At 43.2% G+C, this 25,057-nt stretch overlaps 1 protein-coding gene and 1 long non-coding RNA gene across 4 annotated transcripts in view; one reads left to right on the top strand and one right to left on the bottom strand.

The window, feature by feature from the left end:
- Nucleotides 1-25,057, top strand: part of LOC116848221 (discoidin domain-containing receptor 2-like) — a 254,478-nt gene that overhangs the window by 180,470 nt on the left and 48,951 nt on the right. For all 3 annotated transcript variants that reach the window (XM_032824095.1, XM_032824097.1, XM_032824096.1), the window contains one exon: nt 8,358-8,565. In XM_032824095.1, coding sequence (XP_032679986.1) covers nt 8,358-8,565 — 208 coding nt within the window. The remainder of the gene's footprint in view (nt 1-8,357; nt 8,566-25,057) is intronic.
- LOC116848222 overlaps nt 8,602-25,057 on the bottom strand; it is a 68,071-nt gene continuing 51,615 nt past the window's right edge. The window contains exon 5 of the long non-coding RNA XR_004378931.1: nt 8,602-10,963. This is a non-coding gene — a long non-coding RNA (uncharacterized LOC116848222). The remainder of the gene's footprint in view (nt 10,964-25,057) is intronic.

Here is a 25,057-nt window from a genome sequence, read left to right as displayed (position 1 = left end):
GGGGAGGGGGGGGACGACGGCGGTGGTGTTCCTTATCGCGGGGCCGCGCACCCACAGCACCAACGCCGCCGCCGCGGGACGGATAACGTAAAAATGTGCGCACGCGAGATAGACCATAAATGGATTATATACTTTATAATCCGAGCTACACACGGGCGGCGGGGACTATACGACTACTATAACAATGAATCGGAATGGCGTTTACATACCGCGAAAAATCGTATAAATTCATACGGCGTATCGCGGCCGCGTAAAGCGCGCAATAAGTATTCGCGATAAACGCGACCGGCGGGAGCGGGGGAATACGCGGATACGTTTTACCCTCGACGCTGCTGCTGCCGCCCCACTGCCCTCCCCCCCCCCTCTCCCCCTCGCCTCTGCCAACTGCCGCTATCGAAGGACTCTGCGGAAAACGCGAGGAAATCCGAGATACAGAAGGACGCGCGTTCTCTCATTACCGCCGTCATAAATCAATATCTTAGCGCGCTCGCTACGCGGAAACACCGGAACCTCCGGCGCGTATTGATACACCGAAGAATTATTACCGAATTCAGGAGCGAGGTGCGTCCGAAAAAAAGGAGAGAAAGAGGGAGGAAGATAGAAAGAGAAAGAGAGAGAAAAGGGGTGATAAAAAGCCAACGAGCTCCTCGTCGTCGTGAGCGAGCGTACTAATGGGTTTTCGATAACCAATTCGGATAATCGGCGCGCTGAAAAACCGACGGGACCGACTTGGCTGCAAAGCCAATAATTACAAAGTGCCTCGTACGCGTACTAACGCTGCCACGAGCGACCGGGAAACTACGGCGAACGTAGACCACCGGCCAGCCGCGACAGCTACGGCGGTCGCGCGCCATAAATGCGCCCTGCTCTTTGATGCAGCGGTCGGCGGTGCTCCGAAACGGCCACGCGCCGGTCTCTTCGTGGTCTCCAGACCTCGGCGCAGCATCCAACACCCGATCATCGTCCCCTCGGGCTGGTTTTACCACACAGCCGCTGGTAACACGACGACGACGATGCCGACGGTACTGCGTCGCTCGTAAACCCGAGCCTTCCACAATGCGGGAACATCTTCCTCCGAAGGAAAGCGGACTTTGCAACCTCTCTCCCTCAATCTCCGTGTGTATGGCATCTTTGATATCCAAATGACATTCCCCCCTTCGGCCGGGACAGCGCCAGCCGGCGAGACATGCCCGTCGCGCACGATAACAGACCGCGAAACGGGAGAGGAAATTCGCTATCAAAAAACCAGGTCCATTGGAAATCTGCGCGAAATCACTCGTATGAGGTCCCTCTCACTCTCTCTCTCTCTTCTTTGCGAAGAGTCGGGTAATTTTCCGGGGTATACCGGAAAATTCTGCGCTCGCGACGTTAATAAGCACGGCGGAAAGACAAATCTGCGTATTCGCGAAGAATGAATTTATTCGTTCTCGTCGGCAGGCTCGTCGTGGAGAGAAGAGTAGAAAGAGAAAAAGAAGAAAGGTGGAATAAACAGAGAGGCGAGGGGAGGGATCTCGTTTGTCTGATATTCCGGCGACGACGGCGGCGAGACGCTTCCTCTCATTCGGCGTAAGAGCGACGTCTCGTCAAAGTGCATAAATTCGCGTGATTGCCCGGGTCGATGTAACGGTCTTGCGCGCGTTCGCGCGCGCATACTCGCCGGTGACGATTTTATTTACGAATGCTCTTTCCTACCGAATCCGCTTCAATTTCACCGGCGGACGCGCCGCGCGCGCGCTACATGTTTGGCCGAACCAAGGCGCATTACCTATTCAGCGTAATGCATAAAACTCCATGGCCGGCTAATGGAACGAAATGGAATGTGTACGCGCCGTCATAATTATTCTAGGAGCCTCCCCTAATACAGCCCGAGCGGGCACAGCGCGCTGCTACCTCGTTTTTCGCGAGCCGCATCTGTGCAGCTCGATAACGCCCTGCCGATAAATTACATTTATCCGCGAAATTCCACGTCCTCCGACTCGAGTATTTATTATCCTCCCTCCCTTCCCCCCTCCTCCCCCGCGCGCTCCCGTGAGCGCAGAGCACCCGCCCGCGCTTCTTAATACCTAATTACGCACGAAATAACCGGATAACGCCGCGGTCGTGCGAGCACACATCGCGAAACGCCGGGTCAGATTTCCGCATGGGAGCGCAAGCTTGGTCGCTTCACGTAATTATCCGTGTTTCACGCAGTTACTCGCGATTCGCATTCTTTTTCCCTTTTTCGCAACGACGCAGCGCGACGTAACGACGATATAATCTCCGCCTCGCGGAGAACCGAGAACTCCCTCCTCTGTGTTTCTCTCTCCTTCCCCCCTCCCCCTCTCTCTCTCTCTCTCTCTTTCTCTATTTCTTTCGCTCTGTCTCTACCGAGAAGCGCACTTTAAAACAGGATTTACTTCCGCATCGAGACCGTCGCGCTTCGTTCTACATATTACATCCGATAAGCCGAGCGATTCCGCCCGCTCCGTCCGACCCCTTGCCGTCGCGCCCACGTGCGCGTTGTGCACGCACCGCAGAAAGGTATACAGGGTGTCTGACGTGGGACATATCCCAATGCACGTGTGCAGGTGGCCCACGTCAACCTGAACAAAAACTACCCATCACCATTTGTCAAGCAATCGCGCGAAACTTCGGGCAATTGATGAAAGGAGAAGATGAGCGAATCACAGTGCGTGTATGACAGTGCAGTCAATCTTCTTCGATTAATTAGACCATAAATCTACGTGATCGTTTGCAAAATGGCAGAGAACCTTCCTGTCCAGTTTTGTCCTAATGTATAAGCGCACGCCAACAGACGTCGGCATCGTGACGTGATCGTTCATCAATTTGCCTTGATCAATAGCACAGAATATTACATGGTTGTTTTGCGAAATGATGGAAGAATACTGTGTTCAGCTTGATGAGTTCTCCATCTGCGTACGATAGGTGTGTCATGAATTGCCAGACACCCTATATGCGTGCATATCTCTATCTCCCTTTTCTCTCTTTTTCTTTTTTCCCCCTTTCGTCTCTTACCAGACTTTCGGCGGCGGCAGCGGCAACGGCGTAGCACGGAAAGCCCGTGCAAACGAGTTTTATGGCGACCAATCTTCATGCACCACCTACGCGACGCGCAAGGTGCATCGACATGTCGATACTACCTGCCTGCTTGCCTGCCTGCCTGCCTGCCTGCTGTTACCGCCGAATCCCACGTCTACCCGCCGCGCGTATCGCTCCTCGCCGCCATTGTCGCGAGATAAACCTCTGGAAATTGGATTTACATGACGCGGATTAGGATAACCGAATCCGATAGGCCGACTGCCTGTCTACCGCGTCATTGGAAATGCATTCCCGGAGCCCTTGTGCGACGACATTGCCGTGTACAAAATACGAGACGAGAGCGGGAAGACGCGTGCATGCGTACGCGCACGTCGAAAAGGAATCCTACAAAGCGTTTTATGTGTTCGCGTGTTCGCGCGGAAACGATTCCCGTTGTTAGGCAAGTCGGCGATCTCCCACCGTGAAAGCGATTAGAAACGGGCTAGAGGAAAAAGGCTTAGCGAGCAAGTCTGTCTTCGAACTTTGTCGAAGAGTCGATAATGCAAAACTTTCTTCATACGTGCGGCAGCATCGTCCGCGCGAGTTCTCTTTGCTTCGCTTTCCTTCACAAGACGCGCGACATTCTCTCTAAATCTCGCAGAGTGCACTCGGTCTCATTCAAAACGAGTGAAAATTCAATCGCGCAAGCACGTCAGATATCTTTCAATTTCGAATGAAAATATTAGGTCAATTCAAAGCGGAGAGTCATATAAGTGAAAAATCGTTCGAATTTTGACGACTCGGTTTGCTTCTCAAGTGAAATTTTCATGTCCGAGAAATTTCGGAAATTTATCAGATTCATTTTTCAATTTCTAGTGAAAATATTTACCTTTACGATTCTGAGTAGAAGATCCATTTCATATAAGAAAGTCACTCAAAGTATGACCCGATCGTCAGACTATACACAAAACATACATATTGCATTCGAATCAACATTATTTGTTTCAATTATTCCCCAAATTTATATATCTACAGAATGCGGCCAAATTGATAGCCAAAAAAAGTTTTGAAACAATTTTGGGTTTCAATTAAAATTTATGGTGCATAGATTACAAATATGCAATGGCTTCAAAACTGTTTAACCATGAATCTGAACCAATGACCTATAAACCTTGGGTGCATTCTTTTTCTTATAAGATTTTTTATAAAATTTATTCAAAACACATTTTGAATCCTACAAAGTTTTTTGAGTCACAATATATTAATTTAAAACAAATTTCGGCTGACCCACTGTATAGAGTTAAGCCAACTTTTTTTCAATAAAGTCTCTCACGATATTCTTGTAGAGATAAATTTATAAATAAAATTCCTGTTTTGACGGTACACAGAGCTTTTCTCAACTTCTTTACATGAGCACGTCTTAAGACTATCGCCAAGAAAACATTCCTTATTGAAGATAATCACTCCTCAAAAGAAGGGAAGCAAAGAATCGCTTTTCTTGGCGGTAGAATGATATTTGTTGCGTACTCCCAAAGTGAAATTTTTCACTCGAAGGAATTTCGAGAGCAGTCGGGCGAGAGGTGAGCGTACGCCCGAGGGGATACACCGGGTCTTCCTGCCGATATAGAGATTTCCTTTTTTACAGGTGGCCGTATCTTTATTATTAAATACATTCACCTAAATCAAGTACCGAGAGGAACTTACTTTATCGCCTGGCTAGGCGGGCGGGGTAACTCGGTAACTTTTAGAGAGGCCGTCGCTTTACAAGCTCTTACGTGCGGTTCCGCGTCGCTATATATCCTGACAATCAACTTTACGCGATATGATATTCCCCGCTCCAATTCCGGCGAAATACGGCACACACAGAATTCCTCGACAAATTACTCGGTTCCCCCGCCGTCGTCGTCGTCGTCGTCGTCGTCGTCGTCGAACTCGGCGCGTACCTAGCCGGCTGGCTAAAGCCAAGGTGGAAGGCATCCATGAGCATGCTCGCGAGCACGGTAACGGAGAGTCCGGCGTCCACTTAAGAACCCCCCTTCCCCCCCATGGAATTATTCAACATTAATCGAAACTTACGGAATTTCAGATTATCCGCCGCGCACCGCCGTCGTCGCCGGAATATTCGGAATTTCAAATGGCCCGTGACTTACGAATATTCAACAGGCACTTCGCACACTCGGCGCCCCGTTTGTACACGAGGCCGTTTCGGGCAATCGCGCCGCCACCATCCTCGTCGTCGCCCTCGTCGTCGTCATCGTTGCGCTTTTCCCGCACCGGCGTTTTCGCGAGATGAAAACTCGATTACGTCCGCGCGTCACGCGCTGTCTTCGCGGATCGTCGTCCTTCCGCGGGGAAAAACGGATCGATACGCGACTCCGTCTTATCCTCTATCCCCATCCTTCCTTCCTTCCTTCTTTCCTTCCTTCTTTGCTTGCTTTTCTGTCTCCGCGACGTCCGGCGAACTTGGACTCGCGTGTCACCGCGGAGCGTGTAATATATTTTTACGTCGACTGTTTTATAAAGAAAAAGGGGGTGAAAGGCTGGGAGTAAGGACGGATCGTAAAGCCGAGATCGCAACGCCGACGAGTACAGAGAATATATATGTATATATGTGTATATAATATACAAGATGTTCCAGATTCACACACCTCTACACAACGTTCATAGCAGCATAGAACGGATAGAGGTGAACATAAAAGTAGTCATATCGTTCTGCGATATTCGCAATAAATCTTGAGATATTAATTAAAGAAGATCAGTGAATCATCACTCACGATATGGTAGATAAACTGTAATGGCGCCGTTATATATACTTGTTCATTATCAAAATGACCAAAAAAGTCCTTTATCATTTTGCGACCACATAAATTTTTAGAAATATTAATTAGAAAGATTTGTGCATTATCGCGCAAAATTATGTTTAACATTTAAAAATTATTAAACATTTTTCTTTCATTAATAATTAAAAATCTACATGGTTACTCGCAAAATAATACAGGACTTTTTTGTTTTCAGTTTGACCTAACGTATTAAATATACGACAGCATACATCGCCACTAGAACTCACCTACTATATCGCGCGTAATCTTCTTTAATTAATATCTCGAGATTTATTGCGAATATCGCAAAACGGTATGGGACTTTTATATTCACTTTAATCCGTCCCGCGGAGACGAATCTGGGGCACCCTTATATATTATATGGATGCAATCTCGATACACCTCCATCAACAAAAGCGACCTCACAGATAATACCGTACGGATAATAGTTGATTTATGGTCAGATCATATACTCCATCGAACTTTAGGGACACATTAAACTTTTATAACGTCCTCAAAAGTACCGAGCGGCTTTTTCGCGCGAGAGAAAGAGAGAGGGACAAAGGGAGAGAGAGAAGGAACGATCGACCCCCACTTTGTCGGTAAATCTTCTTCGAGCGGTGAGGGTTTCCGGAGTCGACTCTATCCATCAACGTCGCGTATCCACGCGGGTATCCATTTTACCTAATATCCACCAGCGTAATCCGTTTTATTTTCATATCAGCCGGAGTTACTCGCTTAACCGTAGCCGAAATCATTTTTCCCTCGCGCGAGGCCGCAACCGCCACGACCACCGGCGCCGCCGGTCGCTGTCGTCGTCGTCGTTCGCAGTTAATCACGCAAATTCGACGATCGATGTCGCGATCGAATCCCGAGTAGGAGGAGGAGGTGGAGGACGAGGAGGACGCGCGATTTCCTCCGGCGCAATCCCCATCGACCCCAATTTCGCCGGGGCGCCACACACAGTTCCCTCTCCCTCTCTCTTTCTCCTGCAAGGGCTTGCATTCCGTGACGACGAAATTCCTTTCCTGTCAGGTCGTCGTCCGTGAATTTACGAGCGCGAAAGTAGTCAGCCCTGAAAAATGCTATCCGCGGTCAAAAATTTACGGGCGCGCGATGTGGTTGTTCAGGAGGTGAAAAAGTAGCTCGGAGAGGCGGAATAGGAATTTCGCTGTTGCGAAATATGTACTGTGTTTCCTCTTTCATGCCGACGAGGCGCTCATGCGAGTAATACGTACGATAAATTTTGCCGAGCCGCGCGCTCGCGCGCTTATTCATTGCGTAATTCGTACTATTATCCCCGTTCGTCTTATAGCTTAATAAATATCTCGACTCTGGCTTCATTGCGGCGACCCCCATCCGCGCCCGAGTAATTGCTTTCATCTAATCGTTCGTGTCTGCTTACGCGACATTTTGCGTGGGCATTTTGAATGTCCTCGTGTGGTATTCCATCTGAGAAAGCGGAGGTGACAGCGAACTCGAAGGAATTTTTGTTCATACAGAGCGAATTTTCCCACTCTAAATTATCAAGTGAACAGTTGCATTTGAAATTGAATCTCATGTGTTGTGCTATCTCAAGAACATAAATGTATTCTGACCAATTAAAGTTCCTGGCTTCTCGCATTGTTTATCTCTTCTTAATAATGTTAGAAGCGAGAAAATGCATGATAAAAATTCTTGCAAAATACGTTAAAATAAAAATATACATCCATGAAATAACACTTGCAATCGATTAAACAAATTTGTAAGATATTCCGTGTACTCCCCTTTTGCTCTCAATCAATCAATAATTTATTGTACATTAACATGAATAGGCGAAGAAATAGATTTAGAAGATGAATTGTATGTTACGTTAATTTACGACAAATTATTGATTGTTAGAGCAAAAAGGAAGTGAATATGTTACAAATTTGTTTAATCGATTCCAAGTGTTACACTTTATGGATATATATTTTTATTTTAACGTATTTTGCAAGAATTTTTAGCACGCATTTTCTTACTTTTGAAATTAAACATCATTAAAAAGAAATAGACAATGCGAGGGGTCAGAAGTCTTAAAACATTCATTTGTATGAATTAAGAATCCACTCTGAGCGCGATGTCCACCTAATTTCAGTTAAACTGACCGATTATTCATCTACCGAATTATTAACAGCAATTTCTGTCAATCGAATTTGTCCTCTAATAATACCCATAAAATTAATAATTATGTACACGGTGATAAAGCAGACAATGCACGACTAGTAGCACAATGTTAAATAGAGATTAGAAAAAATGAGTTTACACTCGTGTTAACATCAAACCGTTTATTTTTCACGCTAACGACTTTGTCGATCGAGTTAATCATCGACTAGCTTAAGAAAAATCCCATTCTATATTTAAGTGAAATCACCCCTGAAGTACCGAACATTTTCGTTCGTTTTTAGAAGATTGCACTTTCTGAAAAATATAGAGTGTGCGTATGGCATAATTCGTATTCACAATGTATTTGGAGTAACCATCCTGTCTTACGTGTTACAGGTGTTCTCTCAGGTCGATATCCTCTTCAGCATCGGCGGCAAGTACTACACAGGCAAGCCCATTACTTACACGTACATGGAAGACAAGATCTTCGAGTCCTCACGGAACATCACAATCAAGCTTCATCATCGAGTCGGAAAATTCGTCAAACTGCGACTGCACTTCTCCGACCGGTGGATCATGGTTAGCGAGGTGACCTTCGATTCCGGTGAGTCTTGTTTACTCTGTGCATATTTATATTCTCGTGATAAACAAGCGATATATATATATATATATATATATATATATATATATATATATATATATACATATACACACTACTGATGCTTCTCCATCCTCGGAAAGAGGAAGAGAGAGAAAACAGTCGTTGGAGGATTTCCCGTTAGTCGCGAGATTTGTGTCCCGCGTAACGTTTGAAATGATATCGATCATAGTCACTGAGATAAAGAAAAAGAGAAAACGTGAAAAAGGTAGAGTGCCTCTCCTTAGCTTTGATAAACCGTTTGTGTGTGTGTGTTTGTCTTATATATAAACAGAAAAATTGTTTCTTTTCTGTCTCTCTTTCTCTTTCTTTCTCTCTTTCTCGAGTAACCATTAGCTCTCATCCCGTCTATCGTCGACGAGGGAAATGATAACTCCTAATGGAACTTCTCTTAAAATGTAGGAAACGCAACGAGACGTATATCAAATTTAAAAAACTATGCATCGCTCTTTTACGCGGTGCCGAGAGAGAAAGAGAGAAAAAGGGAGAGAGAAACACGAGCCCGTATGAGGATAACATATATGTCTTCCCCTAAGAAATTTATGAAACTTTATCGTGCAGTGGACTCACGCGCGCGAGCAAACGCGACCGATACGAGCGCGCGCGATTGAAATTAAACAATTTGGAATCCCCGTAATCGCGATTCGACGCAAACTAGGCCAATAGAAATTTATTTCGCTCGATTCATCGCACAAAAGAGAGGGAGAGAGCACGGAAACGCGTTCTGATAGACGCGTCCTAAAAGAGACAGCGCGATCCGTCATTTAATTTCCCTGAATCCATCATCTCTCTACCGCGTTCCCATACACCCCTGTGACAGCTCTCAGCAGGACGTGTCCGGCCGAAATTCTGGGATACATTAAAAACCTTCGAACGAGGATATATTTCCGCGCTGATCCCGCACCACACGGACGAAAACAATGGCGCGAGAGAGAAGGAAGAGAAGGAGAAAGAGCCGTGGGACGTCGCGCCGCAACGAAACTAGGGACGAAAATTTCTGTTCGTGACGCGAAATCGTTTCACTCGCGGTACAAACCTTCTATCGTGAAAAGAAAGAAAGAGAAAGAAAGAGAGATACATACACACATACACACACACACACACACACAAATGGAACGGAAAAGAGAGTACATAGGGGAGGGTTGTAGATGGGAGAGAGAAAACGGCCATCCGATGGAGAAGTGTATTTCTTTTTGTAATTCCGCCATTTCATTCCAATTTTCGGCGCAACGAAACCGCATCGCGACACAACTATCGTCGCTCCTCTTTCCTCTCTGCCCTCCTCTCCTTGCCCCTTCGTCTTTGCTCCCCCATTTCCCACGAACGATCGCCTATCAATCATCGAAAAAAATAAATCTCGAGGTTGATTCAGAGTGATACGCGCGCGGTAATTGACAGTGGTTTATCGTATATCTGCCAGGCAGCGATTTCGGGACGACGACGACGGACGGTGCGGTTAGGCAAGGCAAAGCAAGAGAGAAGAGAGGGAGAGGAGAGGAAGAGGAGAGAGAGAGGAAGGAAACGACGCGAAAAGCCGAAGAGGCATGCAAATAATCTATAACGTGTCTCTCCTTACGCGGTCTGTCTCTCTCTCTCTCTCTCTCTCTCTACCTACTTGCCTATCTATCTTTATCTGTATCTGGTTCGTGCTCCTTTCTTTTCTACGATTTTGCGACATCGTGCGCACGGAAGACTCGATTCGATTTGGTGTTCACTCGACAGAAATCGACTTCGCCGTCGTTCGCAAGCGGCTCGTCGAGGAAGAGAGGCGCGGCGTGACGCCGCATGTTAGACAGAGGAAGATGCTTTATCAGCAGAGATATAAAATCGCGGGCCGCGTCTTCATATCGAGAGATTGCGAGGAAGGAAGGGAGCACATGCGATTCTGAAAGCGTCGATTCTTCCCTGTCGCCTTGGCGGTTCCGTCTGATTTAACGCGGATTCGATGGGAATCGCATCTTACGAGGAGTTTATCCACGTTTACAGTACGGCGACGCGACTGCCGAATAAAAGTGGATTTATAATCAGAAAAGAGAGACTCACGGAATCTTATCGACGACGATGTTGCAGATTTGAAACTCTCGACTACGTCAGTCTTCTCTATCTCCCCTCTCTAGCCCCCTCTATCTCTACCTCTCTACTTGTCTATCTCTCTATCTTCTACCCTTTCTCCATGCTTTTCTCCCTTCCTCTTTTTTTCTCTCGTCCACCATCTCTTCCTCTCTCTACTTGTGCATGTTTCTACCTTTTTAACTCTTTTTCTCTCTACATTTCTACTTACTTACCTCACTATCTCTGTACCTCTTACCCTCCCTCTCTCCTTCTCTCTATCCCCTAGTGTCCCCTGTAACAAAAATTATATTTGATTAGCGCACAAGTTTATGCTATAACATTATGATTACATTCCTGTGGAGAAATCCACAAGAGAACATTAATGAAGCTTAAAATAAAAACATTTCTTTTTCAAACTTCCTTGTAAAAAACTGCACTATATATGAGATTGTAATATAAATTATGAATTACTACTATTAATTATTATATAGCTAAAATAATACTTTTAACTATTATATAACTAAAATAATATAACTAAATATAAAATAACTAACAGTTTTATATAAATTACTAATTACTAATATTACTAATAATTACTCTACTAATTACTAGAAATAGTAATTTTACAATATACCTGATATATATTATAAAAAAAAAACATTCAAATAATTACAATAATTTTACAATATTTTACAATAATATATAAATATAGTAATAAATTTTGTAGTAGTCAAACATTTTTAAACAAATGTATAGAAATTTCGTTCAAAATTCTCTATAATCCAAAATCCAAGAATTATGTTGCAATTTTTATTACGATACTTTCTCCGTGCATATAAAAAAAATTATACTTAATGTTTATACAATAATGCGTAAAAATTGCTCTATTATTATACATCATGTGCGAGTTGCGCGGTGATATTTCAACTGCGGCTACGAAAACGGGTGAATCATAAAAGAGGTGGGAAAGAAACCTTATGGGATCAGTGAATCGTTGCTTTTTTCAAATTATCGCAGATTAAGAAGTAATTAATCGCGCGATCTTTTTTCACCTCTCTGGGGCATTTTGATCCCGCGAAACTTCATCGTGCAACTAAGAATCGAGTCGCGCGCGAATTTAACGGCGTCTTCACGCGTTATTGATCTCGCTTGAAATTAAGGTCGCCGATTCTAGGACATTTCACGTAATGGAGAGAGTGAGAGAGAGAGAGAGAGAGAGAGCCGCAAATATGAATATTTTTAGAGAGTTAAAACAAGCGAGCGCGGAATCAGGTCGCGAAGATGTCTTAAATGTATGATGCGCATTGCGCACTGCTGACTCGACTTACAATATCATTTATGTTTATTCAGAAACGTCGAAGAAACAAATATCTCGACAATTAGGTCAGCGAGCAATTACGCTCGCAAAACGGTAAAATCACACGGTTAGCTCTGCCATTCTTCCCGTTCCCTTGTCGCTCGAATTTTCGCGAACGTCGTCCCTTTTCCCGTCGCTTTAAGAAGCTAAGCTTGCGCGAAAACGTACGGCGAAAAGCCTTTCGTTCTGCTCGGGCGAGCGCGAGTCAACAAACGACCGTGACTAAGCGAGTTCGTGAGATCCGCCGATTAATGCCGCGCGAATAATACAACTTCTTATACCTCGACGAAAGATTGAAGGATGTCCGCCGCCGACACCGCTGCTGCTGCTATTTTGACCGAAAATACGCGCGTTCCTCTCCGACAGCACGGTTCCCTCATTCTGCTCTTATGAAAAATCAAAAAAGAGAATATCGCTTGTATTCTAACTGAAACCGCATAGCTACGTCTCATATCACTATAAAACATATCAAAACATGCGTTGCCTGTTTCTTTTTTTTTCTATCTCTCTCTGCTCTCTGTCTCTTTCTCCGTCTCTCTCAAAACTATCAAATTAATCAAACAGTTCGTTCGCTGTTTTAATAATGTAACAGTCGCGTAGGAAAAAAAACAAACGGATTTTTTAATCAATCTGATACACAAGAGAGTTTTCCGAGTACAAAGGAATAAATGAAAATTGCCGACATCTGCGGAAATAACCGTAGTCGTGCGTTAAATGTAATAAACGTGGAACACGAGGACGTCTACGAGGACGACGAAGATCCTCAAAGCTTTTTAATCGCGCTCGCGATCCGATTCAGAAAAATTACACGGTAATTCGGATCGAGATCACAAAGTGTCAGCTACGCGATACGTAGCGAATGCCGGATACAATTGTGAGATCGCGATCATTCCTCACTTTTTTAACCCTTTTTCGATTCTGAGCTCTTATCAGAAAACAATTCCCAGGAACAAGAATTTTTTTCAGTCGTATCTTCACACCAATATTAATTTCAATTTCAAATTTAATTTTAGTCTTTTTATTTCTTTCTTTTGTATGATCTTATTTCTTAACAATTTTGTTGAATAATGTTTGATGCTATCATCTTCTTCTTAAATTAGTAGGAATTACTAGGAAAATGTTATAGTTCTTTTTTGTTTCATATAAATTCTTTTTAATTTTACTGTGTCTTTATAATGAGAAAAAAATTCAGAAATTATAAAATATTTGTCTGGTAAATATTGATAACATATTTAGTTAGATTATTTTATTTAAGTAAACAATTGCCTTCATGAAAAGCTAAAGTTTTCTTGAAGTTTTAAGATAATGAATATTTTCTTATTTAAAGAAACTTTTGTATTAGTTTTTTGTATTAAAGAAAATGTTTTTTTTTTAATACCCACCAAATAAATATTTATTGTTTCTTAGATATTTCTTAGATATTTTTTTCTCTCAGTGTAGTAGTGTAGATTGTGTAAAAGTCTGACTCATCAAGAAACAGTAGTAAATTGCGCTAGAAACATTTTTCAATGGTAAATTTTTTAACGGTGCATTCCCTGTGATAAAAGCGCACGGTATATCGTCGGCTTCAAGTGGATTAAAGTCACCCTTTGCAAATCTTTCCCGTCCCGTCGCGGGAAAAGCGGGAAGCCATGTGTGAAAGCGGGAAGCTTTCGGAAGCAGGTAGTGGACAAGCCGTCGAACAGCCATGACGCAATCCGCAACCTCCGATAGACACGATGTGTCGTCCGTGAAATCCGACGTGGACACTACCGCGTTTCTTGTGTGTCGTTTCCACGAAGATTCGCGACGTGGCTCGCCTTTTTGCCTTTCATTTGCACGCACTCGCGAGCCTAGAAGAATTCCGCGTTAATCGTGCCGCGCGAGTGAGTTTCGCTCCGAACCAAGTCATTTTCTGCGCGCTTCCACTTTGCGGCGCGTCCGCCGACGGGAAAAGATTTCACTCTGGAAAATGAGTTACGAGCGAGGAAGCCGTAATGTGCAAGTGGAAATCCAAATTGTCGGTGCGACGGCTGAAGGAGAGAAAGCGCGCTTTCTCTTTTTCTTCTCTCTCTTGGATATATGAAAGCATTTCCGTTAATCAGGAGAACCGTGCGTTCGCGTGCATTCCTATTGCAGGAGATATAAAGCTGGAAAAACGTGTTTTAATCGCTACGTATTTTGGTATTTTGAACAATCATGACAGAGAAGAGGGAAAGGGAGAGAGAGAAACACGGATGTAACAGATTTCCTCGGATGGGTTGGACTAAAATTTAGGAATTTCAAGGCAAACCATAATCTACGCATTGTAATAAGAAATTACGCGACGAACTAATGAAAGATAAGAACGCCCCCGCTCTTATTCATGGTATTTACGTACAAAGGGTCGTTTGTCGAGAGAGACTTAGCGACGCAGCGACGAGATCATAAAGCGGGCTACGAAACTCTTTGGCCGTTTCCTTCTACGCTCCACCCTTTTTCCACGTCAAAGGATATATGCAAAAACGCATGCTAACCGTGTCTCCTTCTCTCTCTCTCTCTCTCTCTCTTCCTATCCTTCACCTCCTCTCTCCTCTCTTTGCACCCTTCTCTCTCCCTTGCACTCATGGGTGCATAAAATGCAGTGCGAGTCACAACAAGAACGACGGGACTAACGCGAAGATACCATTCAACAGCTCCCAACGCGGTCATTACGGCAATTTAATCGTGTCGGTCGATTCTAGAGGCGCTACTGCGCGATACTACGTATCAGCGTTTACACATACAACACGCGCGAATCGCGAACTTCGCGATCCACGGGAAACTTTGCCGTTATGCGCGCAATGCGGATAAATAATGCAAGTGGTTATAGAGGCGCACCGATGATCAGTATTATAACGTGTACATATATGTGTGTGTATATATATATATATGTGTGTAGATAGAGTCATTACGATACTTTTCTCACGAGTTGGAAACTCGGACGGCTCAAGACTCGGGGAGAGCTTTCGTCAAGAGGCGCGCTTTCCTCGAGAATCTCGGCTACAAGATCTCGCGTCTGCAATAGCACAAAGCGATCGTTAAGAAGAGGGAAAGGGAAATCGCTTCCCCTTCGCCGCGCTGCCTTTTCTGCACGGCATAAAAAGTCGCAAATACGATATTCTCTCGAGTCACGGTTATAATTGAGAGCCGAAGGATTACCGATAACGAGATCGCCGACGCGAATGCGACGTTTACTGGATTTGTTCTCCAGAGTATTTGCCGATAACAAGCCGTAGTAGGAGCGCAAACTCGCGCGCTGCGCTTCCCTCGGAAGCGCAAGAGCAGAAGAGCCGCTCGTACATAACTATGAGCTATTATTCGTAGATAATGATGCGACCGGGCGCGAGAGAGAAGGAGAGATAGGAAGAGAGAAAACGGCGCGCTCTCGTTCGAGGTATACATCGGCATATGGAAGGTAGTTTGTCAAGCGGATTCACCGACGAGATTGCATAAACCGGGCGAGGCAAACTCTTTGCTCCCGGTACATTCATAACGCCCGTCCCGGCTGTGCGCGTCACAGAATGCCATCGAAATTCGCGTCTTTCAGGGCAGTCGGGCGAGCTCGCGTGCGGGTGAACGACGTTGACGTCATAACGAGAATATTGCACGAGGAGACCCGTCGATTAGAGCGCGGGAAAGAGGAGCACGGATGTTCTCCGCCGCAAACAAAACTCCTGCTCGCGCGACTCCTAAAGCCTGATCTACAATATGCTCTTTGCGTTTTGTTTCTTGTCTTCTGTTTTTTTCTGGTTTAAAGCTTAAGGTTTGAGTCAGAAAGAGATAAAGAGAAAGAAGCAGGAAACAAAGAGCATATTGTATAATAGATCAGGCTTAATGACGATCGCCGAATGAACCTTATCGAACATCGAATTTTGGGACGTGGTATATTTTAGAGGGAAAAATTGACCAATGGCGTTCTACGTCATAATAACAAACGTGTAAGCGTGGACAATTTTTTCTGGTCAGCGTAGATTGAATTTTCCCTTAGCTGAGAGGAAAAAATTATTTTACCTCGTGAAAATGTTTCAATTATTAATTTTAATAAATAATTTCATTTAAATTAATACTCAATTTAAACGTCGACCACACATATTTCTTTATAATAACAAACTTCCAGGCGTAAATAATTTTTTTTCTGATCGATGCAGAATAAATTTCCTCTTACACTGAAAGAACTTTTTTGCATCATGGAAATTAATTATTAATTTTAATCAATAATTTATTTCAAATTAATAATTAACTTGGACATCGATCATGTTTCCTGATAGTAATAAACTTCCAGACGTAGACAATTGTTTCTGGTTGATCAGAATAAATCTTCTCTTACAGTGAAAAAAACTTTTTATCTTATAAAAATTAATTATTTTAATTTTACTAAATAATTTCTTTCAAATCATATAGTTAATTTGGACGTCGACTATATTTCGTGATAATAATAAACTTTCAGATGTACACTATGCTATTTTTGGCCAACAAACACAAAATAAATTACACATCTCCCCTTACACTGAGACGACAGTATTTTTTATCTCGTAAAAATTAATTATTTATTTTAATAAATCATACAGAATCACAATTTAGGCGTCGACTATATCTCTTGTTATGCCAACAAAAAAGTTAAATTAACATGTGTATATAAAATTATCATTGTCAACACTTTAATTAGAATTCACTAGAAAAATAGTTTTCCTGGCTATATGTAATTATTATAATTACAATTACACACCAAACACTTTTATCTCAGTGTACAAGAAAGCATTAACGGCCGTCTCTCTCCCGTTTCATTACTACTTGTCTGACGTGAAGTCTAGTCGGTAGTTAGATCGCTGGAGAAATTAGCATTTACGAGTAAGAGCTTTGACTACAGTACGAAACTAAACTTGGAAAGATCGACGCCGCATCTCGATGCGTTTCCGTACAGGCGGAGGAGTCTGGAATCCCTCGCAACGATCCATCGTGATCGCGCCTCGCTCAATCTTCGTTTCGACTGTTTGGCCGCAGCCAACCCTTTTTAATGAAGACCATCCCCGGAGGTGGTCCCGCTGCCCTCGACGGATAATTTCGTCGCGAATCAGTTTCGCATACACCGAAAACCGTGGAACTGTACGTGCGCATTGAAACGGCGATCCGGGTTTGTTTTGTGAAAAGGACATGAGTTGGGGCGGGTTCCTGGGGAGCGGGCGACCGGTACAGAAGACGAAGAAAAATGATACGGGCTAACGACACATCCTCCACCGACTATGACCGCTCTGTGACGGATGTTTGTAAATTACGACTCGTGTCCTGCGCGAAGGGAGGAAATCATATTCCTGGATGGGATTTCCAGTTTCCCCATGGGGATCCTCGTCCTCCTCACTCGTTCGCCATGGAATCAACCGTTGTGGAAAAAGCCATACAATTTAGAAAGCAAAGATGGTCTCCATATCTCCTATAAATTTTCACTTATAAACAGACTATCGAGACAGCATAATTTCCTCCTGGAAATCGTTTAACTTTTCCCCTTGCAACATGTCGATATATCACTGATAGTTTCATGACAAGACGAGTGAGCGGGTAAACAAGTTTTACGTCGCCTCTAAATTTCAATCTACAAACTGCTCAAACCACTTTGCTTCTTCCTCAAAATTACTCAACTTTCCATTGCAACATTTTTCGATATTTTTACACGGAGAGAATACTATGGTTTTTTTCATATATATTTTTTATGTTTCTACCTGAGTCAAAGTTTTGTATAGGTTTCATACACATGAAAACTGAAATCCTGTTAGTGCCTCTGAATGGTAAAAAAACAAAATTTCTCTTAAAGGTTTTAAGACCTCTTGGCAAAATTAATCAATTAAATAGGATCAAAAGAGATTAATATAGGCTTCAAGGTATCAAAGTAGGCGTTAAATGGAATATTGAGGTCAAAAGTAGGATCGAAGTTTCGAGTAATAGCGCAAGAATAGACTGTCCAGTGAGGTAAATCTTTCTAACAAGAACAGCAAAGAGAGCGACTAACAACTAAACCTACCCAAAAGGTACACTCTGATTTCCTTCTAATTTGGCACAAATGTAGAATTACAAAAAATATTTAAGTCTTATTTTTTCATTTTGGCCCACTTTGTGTTTAACAGGCAGTTTATAGCTTTTTAATGTTCTCACTCCTATTATCCAGAAGTACAATAAAAACACATAAGTATTAAAATTGAATACAAGATATAATTAAATAATTTTAACAAAATCGGCATAGCTGAGACACGAACCATTCGACATTTCTTTAGCCGAGATTCCAACCGAGATATTTTAAATCTGTGCAAAATTAGTCAAAAATGGTTCGAATCTCGACCAAACCGAGAAATTATTTATATAAATAATTTGTTTTCAACCTTTTATATGTTTTATTTAAACATTTTATTATTTGTACAAATACTCTTACACATTTGACTTCATATTCATAATCAGCAAACTAAAAATGCCTGTATCTTGTATTCAATTTTATTTCTTATGTATTTTTGTTGTACTTGTTGATGATAGGAGTGAGAACATTAGAAAGCTATAAACTGCCCGTGAAACTCAAAGTGGGCCAAAATGAAAAAACATGACCTAAATATATTTTGTACTTCTACATTTGTGCCAAAGAAATCGGAGTGCACCTTTTGGGTAGGTTTACTTGTAAGCTCTCCAATTAGCTTTTAGTGACATCTATTTTGTGACATTCGATATATTAAATTATTCTTTTATAAAATTGTAACTATTAATGAGTAGATTAAAGACATATAAGTGTCAAAGTGATACACCACACATCATTTGGAGGAAATGACCCAAAAAGATACGTTTACTGTAAGGGCACAACATTTATTTTGACAGAAAACGTTATTTAATAAAAAAAATTGTGATTTCAATGCCGTTATCTTAGTCACACTCTTTCGTTAGAAACATGACAAATTTTTTAATATCGCATTTCAATTCGTAAAATTTCATTTCGTTATTATATAATTTATAATATAAAATACAAATAACATATATGAAATAAAAGGATAATCAATTATTGCAGGATTTCAATCTGCTACAAAATTCTGCAGTAATTTTTACTGAAAAATTATCCCTGTGCGTGTGAAGGTATTCGTGCGGGTCGATCTAAGTGGAACACTCTACACATATCTGGGATATGAAGTATTTAGACCCGGAAATTGGCTGGATATGCGTGTACACACGAGTGATTAGTCGAGTTAATAAATTACACTCGGCTACAGTCCCGTGCAATTACAGTTTGCGAGGAAGGAAACGTTAAATTCACCCCGACTCCCTCCACCCCTCGCTCTCGCTTTCGCGAGCATTCCGCACGCCGAGTTTTGACGAGTGACCTTTTTCACGGAAGAATCAACTAGCACGTTCAAATCGGATCGCCGCGCGATCCCCGGGACTTTATAGATATTCGCGTGGCAGTCGCGCCCGGCACAAAAGGAACTCGTTAAAAGTTTATCGACCGTCGTTCGTATATTTTCTCGCAATTTACCGGCGAGCGATCGTCCGATTCCGCCCTGAAAAAGATGGATAATGGATGCACCTCCCGGACGCGGGAGTCGGAAAAGAGAAGATAATGGATGCACCTCTCGCGGCCTCTTCCTTTTCGCGAGGGTCCTGCAAGGATTTCCAACTCCGAACCCCGACGCTACCCTCCTCCTCGTCCTACCCCCTTAACCCTCTACCACGGCTCTCTAACGTCGACAGACATAATTGGACAAAGAAATACGAGGAGACCGGCCATGGGTTTCCTCTGGTGGAACCGAAGTCATCGTCTAGTCGTGTGTTTCTCTCTTTCTTACTTCCTTTCATCCCTCCTTCTCTCTCTCTCTCTCTCTTCCTCTCTATCTCCCTCATACGCCACATTCTCCACCCGATGCTTCACCCGTTCGATTATTCGGTCTGTCGTGAAAATGATTCACCGGCAGCGATCGCTCATGCGTTCTTCCTCAAATATTCTAAATACCGTGTCCTCGACGCTGATATATCGCGAGCCTCTTAGCCACCGACTCGGCTCTTCGAGCGTTATCGAAGAAACTCTCTCGGTTAACTTAAAGCCTTCCCCCTCTCGTTCTATCCTGACGGTAGTCGATTATTAATTGACAAAGGCAGGAACGACGCGAAAAATGTACTTAAACTTGGCTCGTTAATATTATCCTTATGGAGTACAGCGCCCTGCGTAAAGAGCTGCCGGCCGGCGCTCCTGGCGAAGTTAATTTATCCTTATCGGAACGGGGATTATTACCGCGTAATTATTCGACGTTCTTGCTCGCGCGCGGCTTTGTGGACCGGAGTATCTCGCAGCAACAGATAACGACTCGCCTCCAAGAGAAAGAGAGAGAGAAAGAGAGAGAAAGAGAGAGACGGTGAGAAAGTGGCGCCGTACTTATTTTTAAACACGAAATTTTTAAACCCCGCTCGAATTCATTACACGGTTTCTTATCGATCGCGCGTGCTATTTGTCGTAAAGCAACTTCCATGTGCGCTTGTCTGCATCCGAGAGAGCCGCGATGTCGATCTTTCACAGCAACACTTGTCCAACTTGTCTTTCCTTTCGTTCTAGTTTCACTGCCCCCATAGAAAATTTCTCGGGATGCAATTGGAATCCAGCCCGATCTTTCAAATAATTATGAATTCTGGTTAGAAATTTAAAAAATGGGGACATTTTCCCAATATTTTCTCTAGTCTTTATTTTAGTTTAGAATTGAATAAAATATATTCAATTTCCAAATAACTGCATTATTCAGAAAAATATCTAAAGTGCTTGAAAAAATATTTTATTTTAGCTTCTGATATTTTATTCTTTAAATATTTTATTTCCTGAATATTTTATTTTTTGATATTTTTTATTCTATTGAATACAATAGTTGGTACAAAAATGGGATTCCCAGTTCAATGCCACAAAAGTATACACGACACCGACTAGAAAAAAGCGCGGGAGTTCCCATATATTTCTGTTTCGATTCTGGACAGAGAGCCTATATAGGACAAGAATGGGATTCCCAATTGGTATCGTAGTGTGAGATAACCAATTGTAGGGCAAATTTGGGCATTCTGTGCAGTATCTACGCTGCATCTGGGAGAATCTTGGGGAATTTCTATGCGCGTACTCTTTTGAATATTATTCACGGACGTTAGCCTAGTTTCGAGTCGAGAAACTCTCTCAGAGAGATGATATTACGAATATATCTATTTGCACCCTCTGCGCCGAGGATACAGATCGACAAGCGGGAGGAGACGTCGTCGAGGACGGCTAAGCGAGTATGTTTGAATTCTCGTGCATGGCCACGTTCGCAAATACCGACCCACTGATAGACACGACAATTACGTCACGCCGGAACATTTATTATTTCGCGCATGAGAGGTGGTATCACGCGCGTACATCCGAGCCGCGACGGTGCACCACGCGCTGCGGGGTCGAGGAAACAATGCTGCAGGCCGCTATACAACGCGACCCGTGCAAGAGCGGTGTGAATAAAAGGAAGCGAGCGGCACAGCATTCCGACAAACGCGGAACGAGATGCGGCGCCGATTGCCGCTGACATCTGACGTGATCGGAACACCTACCGCGGTGGTCTCTCCTCGGACAATCGAGCTTATCCCGCGTGTCGTCCACGAGAGATCGGATCAGGAGCTCCAGGTCATGAGCTCTCCGCGAGGTCATGAGCTGAGTGATGCCCGCGCGCACGCGTGCCTACGTCTCGAGAGAGGAAAGCATTTATTTCAGTTCTGGAACAAGCTCTCCATCGGAGAGAGGAAAATCTAAGAAATAATTTTTATCCGGTGGGACCTTATAACGTGTTCACTTGTGCTAATAGAAAATATTGTCCAAACAAGAAAATATACATTTTCCTCAAACCTTGGCTTCTCACGAGAGAAATTGTTTATTCTATTTGAACAAAAGAATTTTGATTTGAGAGAATATGTCATATATCAGAAAAAGTAATGCGAAATTAGTAGTTATTTCAGTTAGAGCTTCTAAATGCACCGTCCATTTAGTAATAATGTCAGAAGCGAGGAAACGCATGCTAAAAATTCTTGAGAAATACGTGAAGATAAAAAGATATATCCACAAAATGACATTTGCAATCGATTAAGCATACCTCTAAAATATTTTTTCCTTTTGCTCTAATCAATAAATAACCATAAAATTAACGTGACATGCAACCTTCTTCTTTAATCTAATTTTCTCATTATTCTGTCATATTAATTTTGCAATTATTTATTGACTTTTAGGACAAAAGGAATGTGAATTTTTATATACATTTCCTCGTTTCTGATGTCATTAAAAAGAGATGCACGAGTACCCAGGAGTCTTGATAGCTACATACTTTAGCCAATAGTTGTACGATAGAATTAAGAAGAAAATGAATGCGGTAGAGAAACGTGAGCAGTGAATCACGGTGGATTTAAAAGGCAGTGTCGCGGCTCACCGAGCGCGAGATCAAGGAGCGCATTAGTTGCATTTGACGTGGAGCGTCAGCTGCCGCGGCGAGCGTGCACGTTTGCACGTGCACCGTGACAACGTCGCCGTCGTCGTCGTTGAATCTCTGCGATGAGCTGTAAGAGGAAGGCGAGGGGAACGCGGGAACGACGAACACGTGCGATCGCGGGGGCCGCGCTTCCTCTGTTTCCACCCCTGTTCGCGGGTTTTTCCTCTCTTTATCACTCTTTTTTACTCCGTGTTAAAGAAACGAAGGAGGGAGAGGAAGGACGAACAGAGAGGAGAGGAGAGGAGAGGAGAGGAGAGAGATGGAGGGAGGGAGGGAGACGTCTCTCGTTGCATCTCCCCCATACGATGATTTATACGAGGAAGATCCGCGTAAGTTACGGCCCACCCTTGTCGCGATCACCCAACATCCTGATCCGATCGTAAATCTGGTTAGGTGTCGTCGCATCAGGCAGTGTATACGCAGCCGGAGTGCTTCTCTTTTCCCTCCTCTCTCTCCCCTTTCATTCCGCCTCTCGCTCACGCGCGCTGTCTCTGTTATTGTTTTGATGGCGAAATAATCGCAGGGCGACGTGACGCTATAATTAAACGCGCTAGTCGGTATCGCGCGGGTCCCAGTGCGCTTCGCAAAATATTTATTCGGGGCGAAACAGCACCGCGCGCGGTTCGATGCTAATTTCGTCTATTTGCCATTCGCGCCAATCGAACGGAACAGCAAACTCGGCCGCGGAGATTTGACCGACGCGACGCAACGTGACGAGCTCGCAGAGAATCATCCCCTTTGCGACGCGGGGAATCGCAGAATTCATACGTTTTTCCCTTCTCTCATCTTAAATTCGCGAGATACTTTTCTTCATTTCCTTCTTTATAGGGCTAGGAATCTAATTTGAAAGGCCATTTATGAGCCCACAATAATTTCAATGTTGATTGTATACAACGGACAGAATTTTATAATAAAACTATAGAATTTTGTAATAGAGGAATAGATCAACATTCTGTCATAATTGATTATCTTTACATCTCATATCCGCATAAAAATTTCCAAAGTTTTTTTAGACAGCATAGATCCTGATTAAAATACCAAAATTTGTCGCAAAATTTGTTATCCACAATAGCGATTAAAAATGGAGTCTCTCGATTCTTATTCCAAACAAGTTCTTTGTCTAAAATCAAAACAGAAATACCATAGAATCGTGTTTTTTTATGTTAGTATATTTTTAGTAGTATAGTATTAAACAGTACAGTACTCTCATTTTTAGATCAACTATTTTATATTAAATTAGAATAAAATAGAAAATAAACTATTTTTAAAAAACTGAGCATTCTACTGAGAAATGCATTTATTTAGAAAGTTAACATGTTTTATTCAATTTTTATTCTAACATAAAATATTTTATTCGAACGTAAAATAAAGATCAGAAAAATTATTGGGAAAATTTTTATGGTTTCCCCATTTGGGATTGCATATTTCGACCATTTTTCTTTTAACCAAAATCTATAATTATTTTAGAAAATCGAGCTAGATCTTAATTAGATTATAAGAAATTTTCTAAGCATGTGTGTGCTACTTACATTCTTAAAATTAAAATGTGCTATTAAAAATTTTGCTAGATTTCTAGTGAATTTCCTTAGCAAAACTTCCTCCAAAATGGACCTTATCGACTGTTTATCCTTAGACTACTAAAAAGCACAGTAAGAATGAAAAGAAATCATTTCCTCTGTGTAGTGATGTTTGCTTGCCTCTTAAAGTTTTTAAGAGCTTTGAGTGCCTTTATGTTGACTGCAAAGGCGATAATCACAAAATACTTTCATTCGAAGACGAATTTCGAATTTCGCGCGCGAATCATTTTCCCGATATCACGACCATTGCGAGATTGTCGTCGCGAGAACGCTCGAGGCTACGCGATTATGTCCCGTCACACCGCGGCCTCTTTCTCGATTCAAGCCCCCTAGCCTCCCTGGCCCCTCGACATCGCCCACCCAGGGACGCAAGGAATGTTTAATATCAGATTTCATGCGGGACCACGCGTCGAGGGTTGTCCTGGCCAGGTAAGCGACGAGCTCACGGCGAGCCACGTGGAGGCCAATATCAAACGCGATGGCGACAACGACGACAACGACGACGGCGGCGGCTTTGTTTCCGCACGGCGTAAACCCCGTTGAGAATTCCGCGGAGAAGTTTCGCGCTACGAGCTCGCCACCGTGGCTCTTCTTTCACAGCTTCTCTCAGAACAGTTGCGGAGACCTCTTATTATCTCCAGCCGGTGTGTTCCTCTCGTTCCTGCGCGCGTTGCACTCACCCCGGCTGTCACGACTCCCTCGCCAAAGCGGCACAAAGCGCGGCGTTGGGATTGCATCCGAAGAAATTTATATCCCCGCGTGCGCGAGCAGGATATATTCCAGGACGACTCTCGCGGAAAATCCGCCAGCGAGCGACGCCTTCTCCACGAAAGCCGTCGTCCCCGAGGTTTCTCTTCTCGAGACTTTTCTTACTCTCCTTCTCTCTCTTTCTCCGTTCCTTCCTCCTTCCCGCGAAAATAAGCACACGCGTTTACTAGCGTTTTTCTTAAATT

Source organism: Odontomachus brunneus, unplaced genomic scaffold (assembly GCF_010583005.1).
Source record: "Odontomachus brunneus isolate Ranch 3 - 2012 unplaced genomic scaffold, Obru_v1 Obru_scaffold_091, whole genome shotgun sequence".
Taxonomy (NCBI): domain Eukaryota; kingdom Metazoa; phylum Arthropoda; class Insecta; order Hymenoptera; family Formicidae; genus Odontomachus; species Odontomachus brunneus.
The sequence above is the reverse complement of the archived record's forward strand: the minus strand, read 5'-3'. Positions and strand labels throughout refer to the sequence as shown.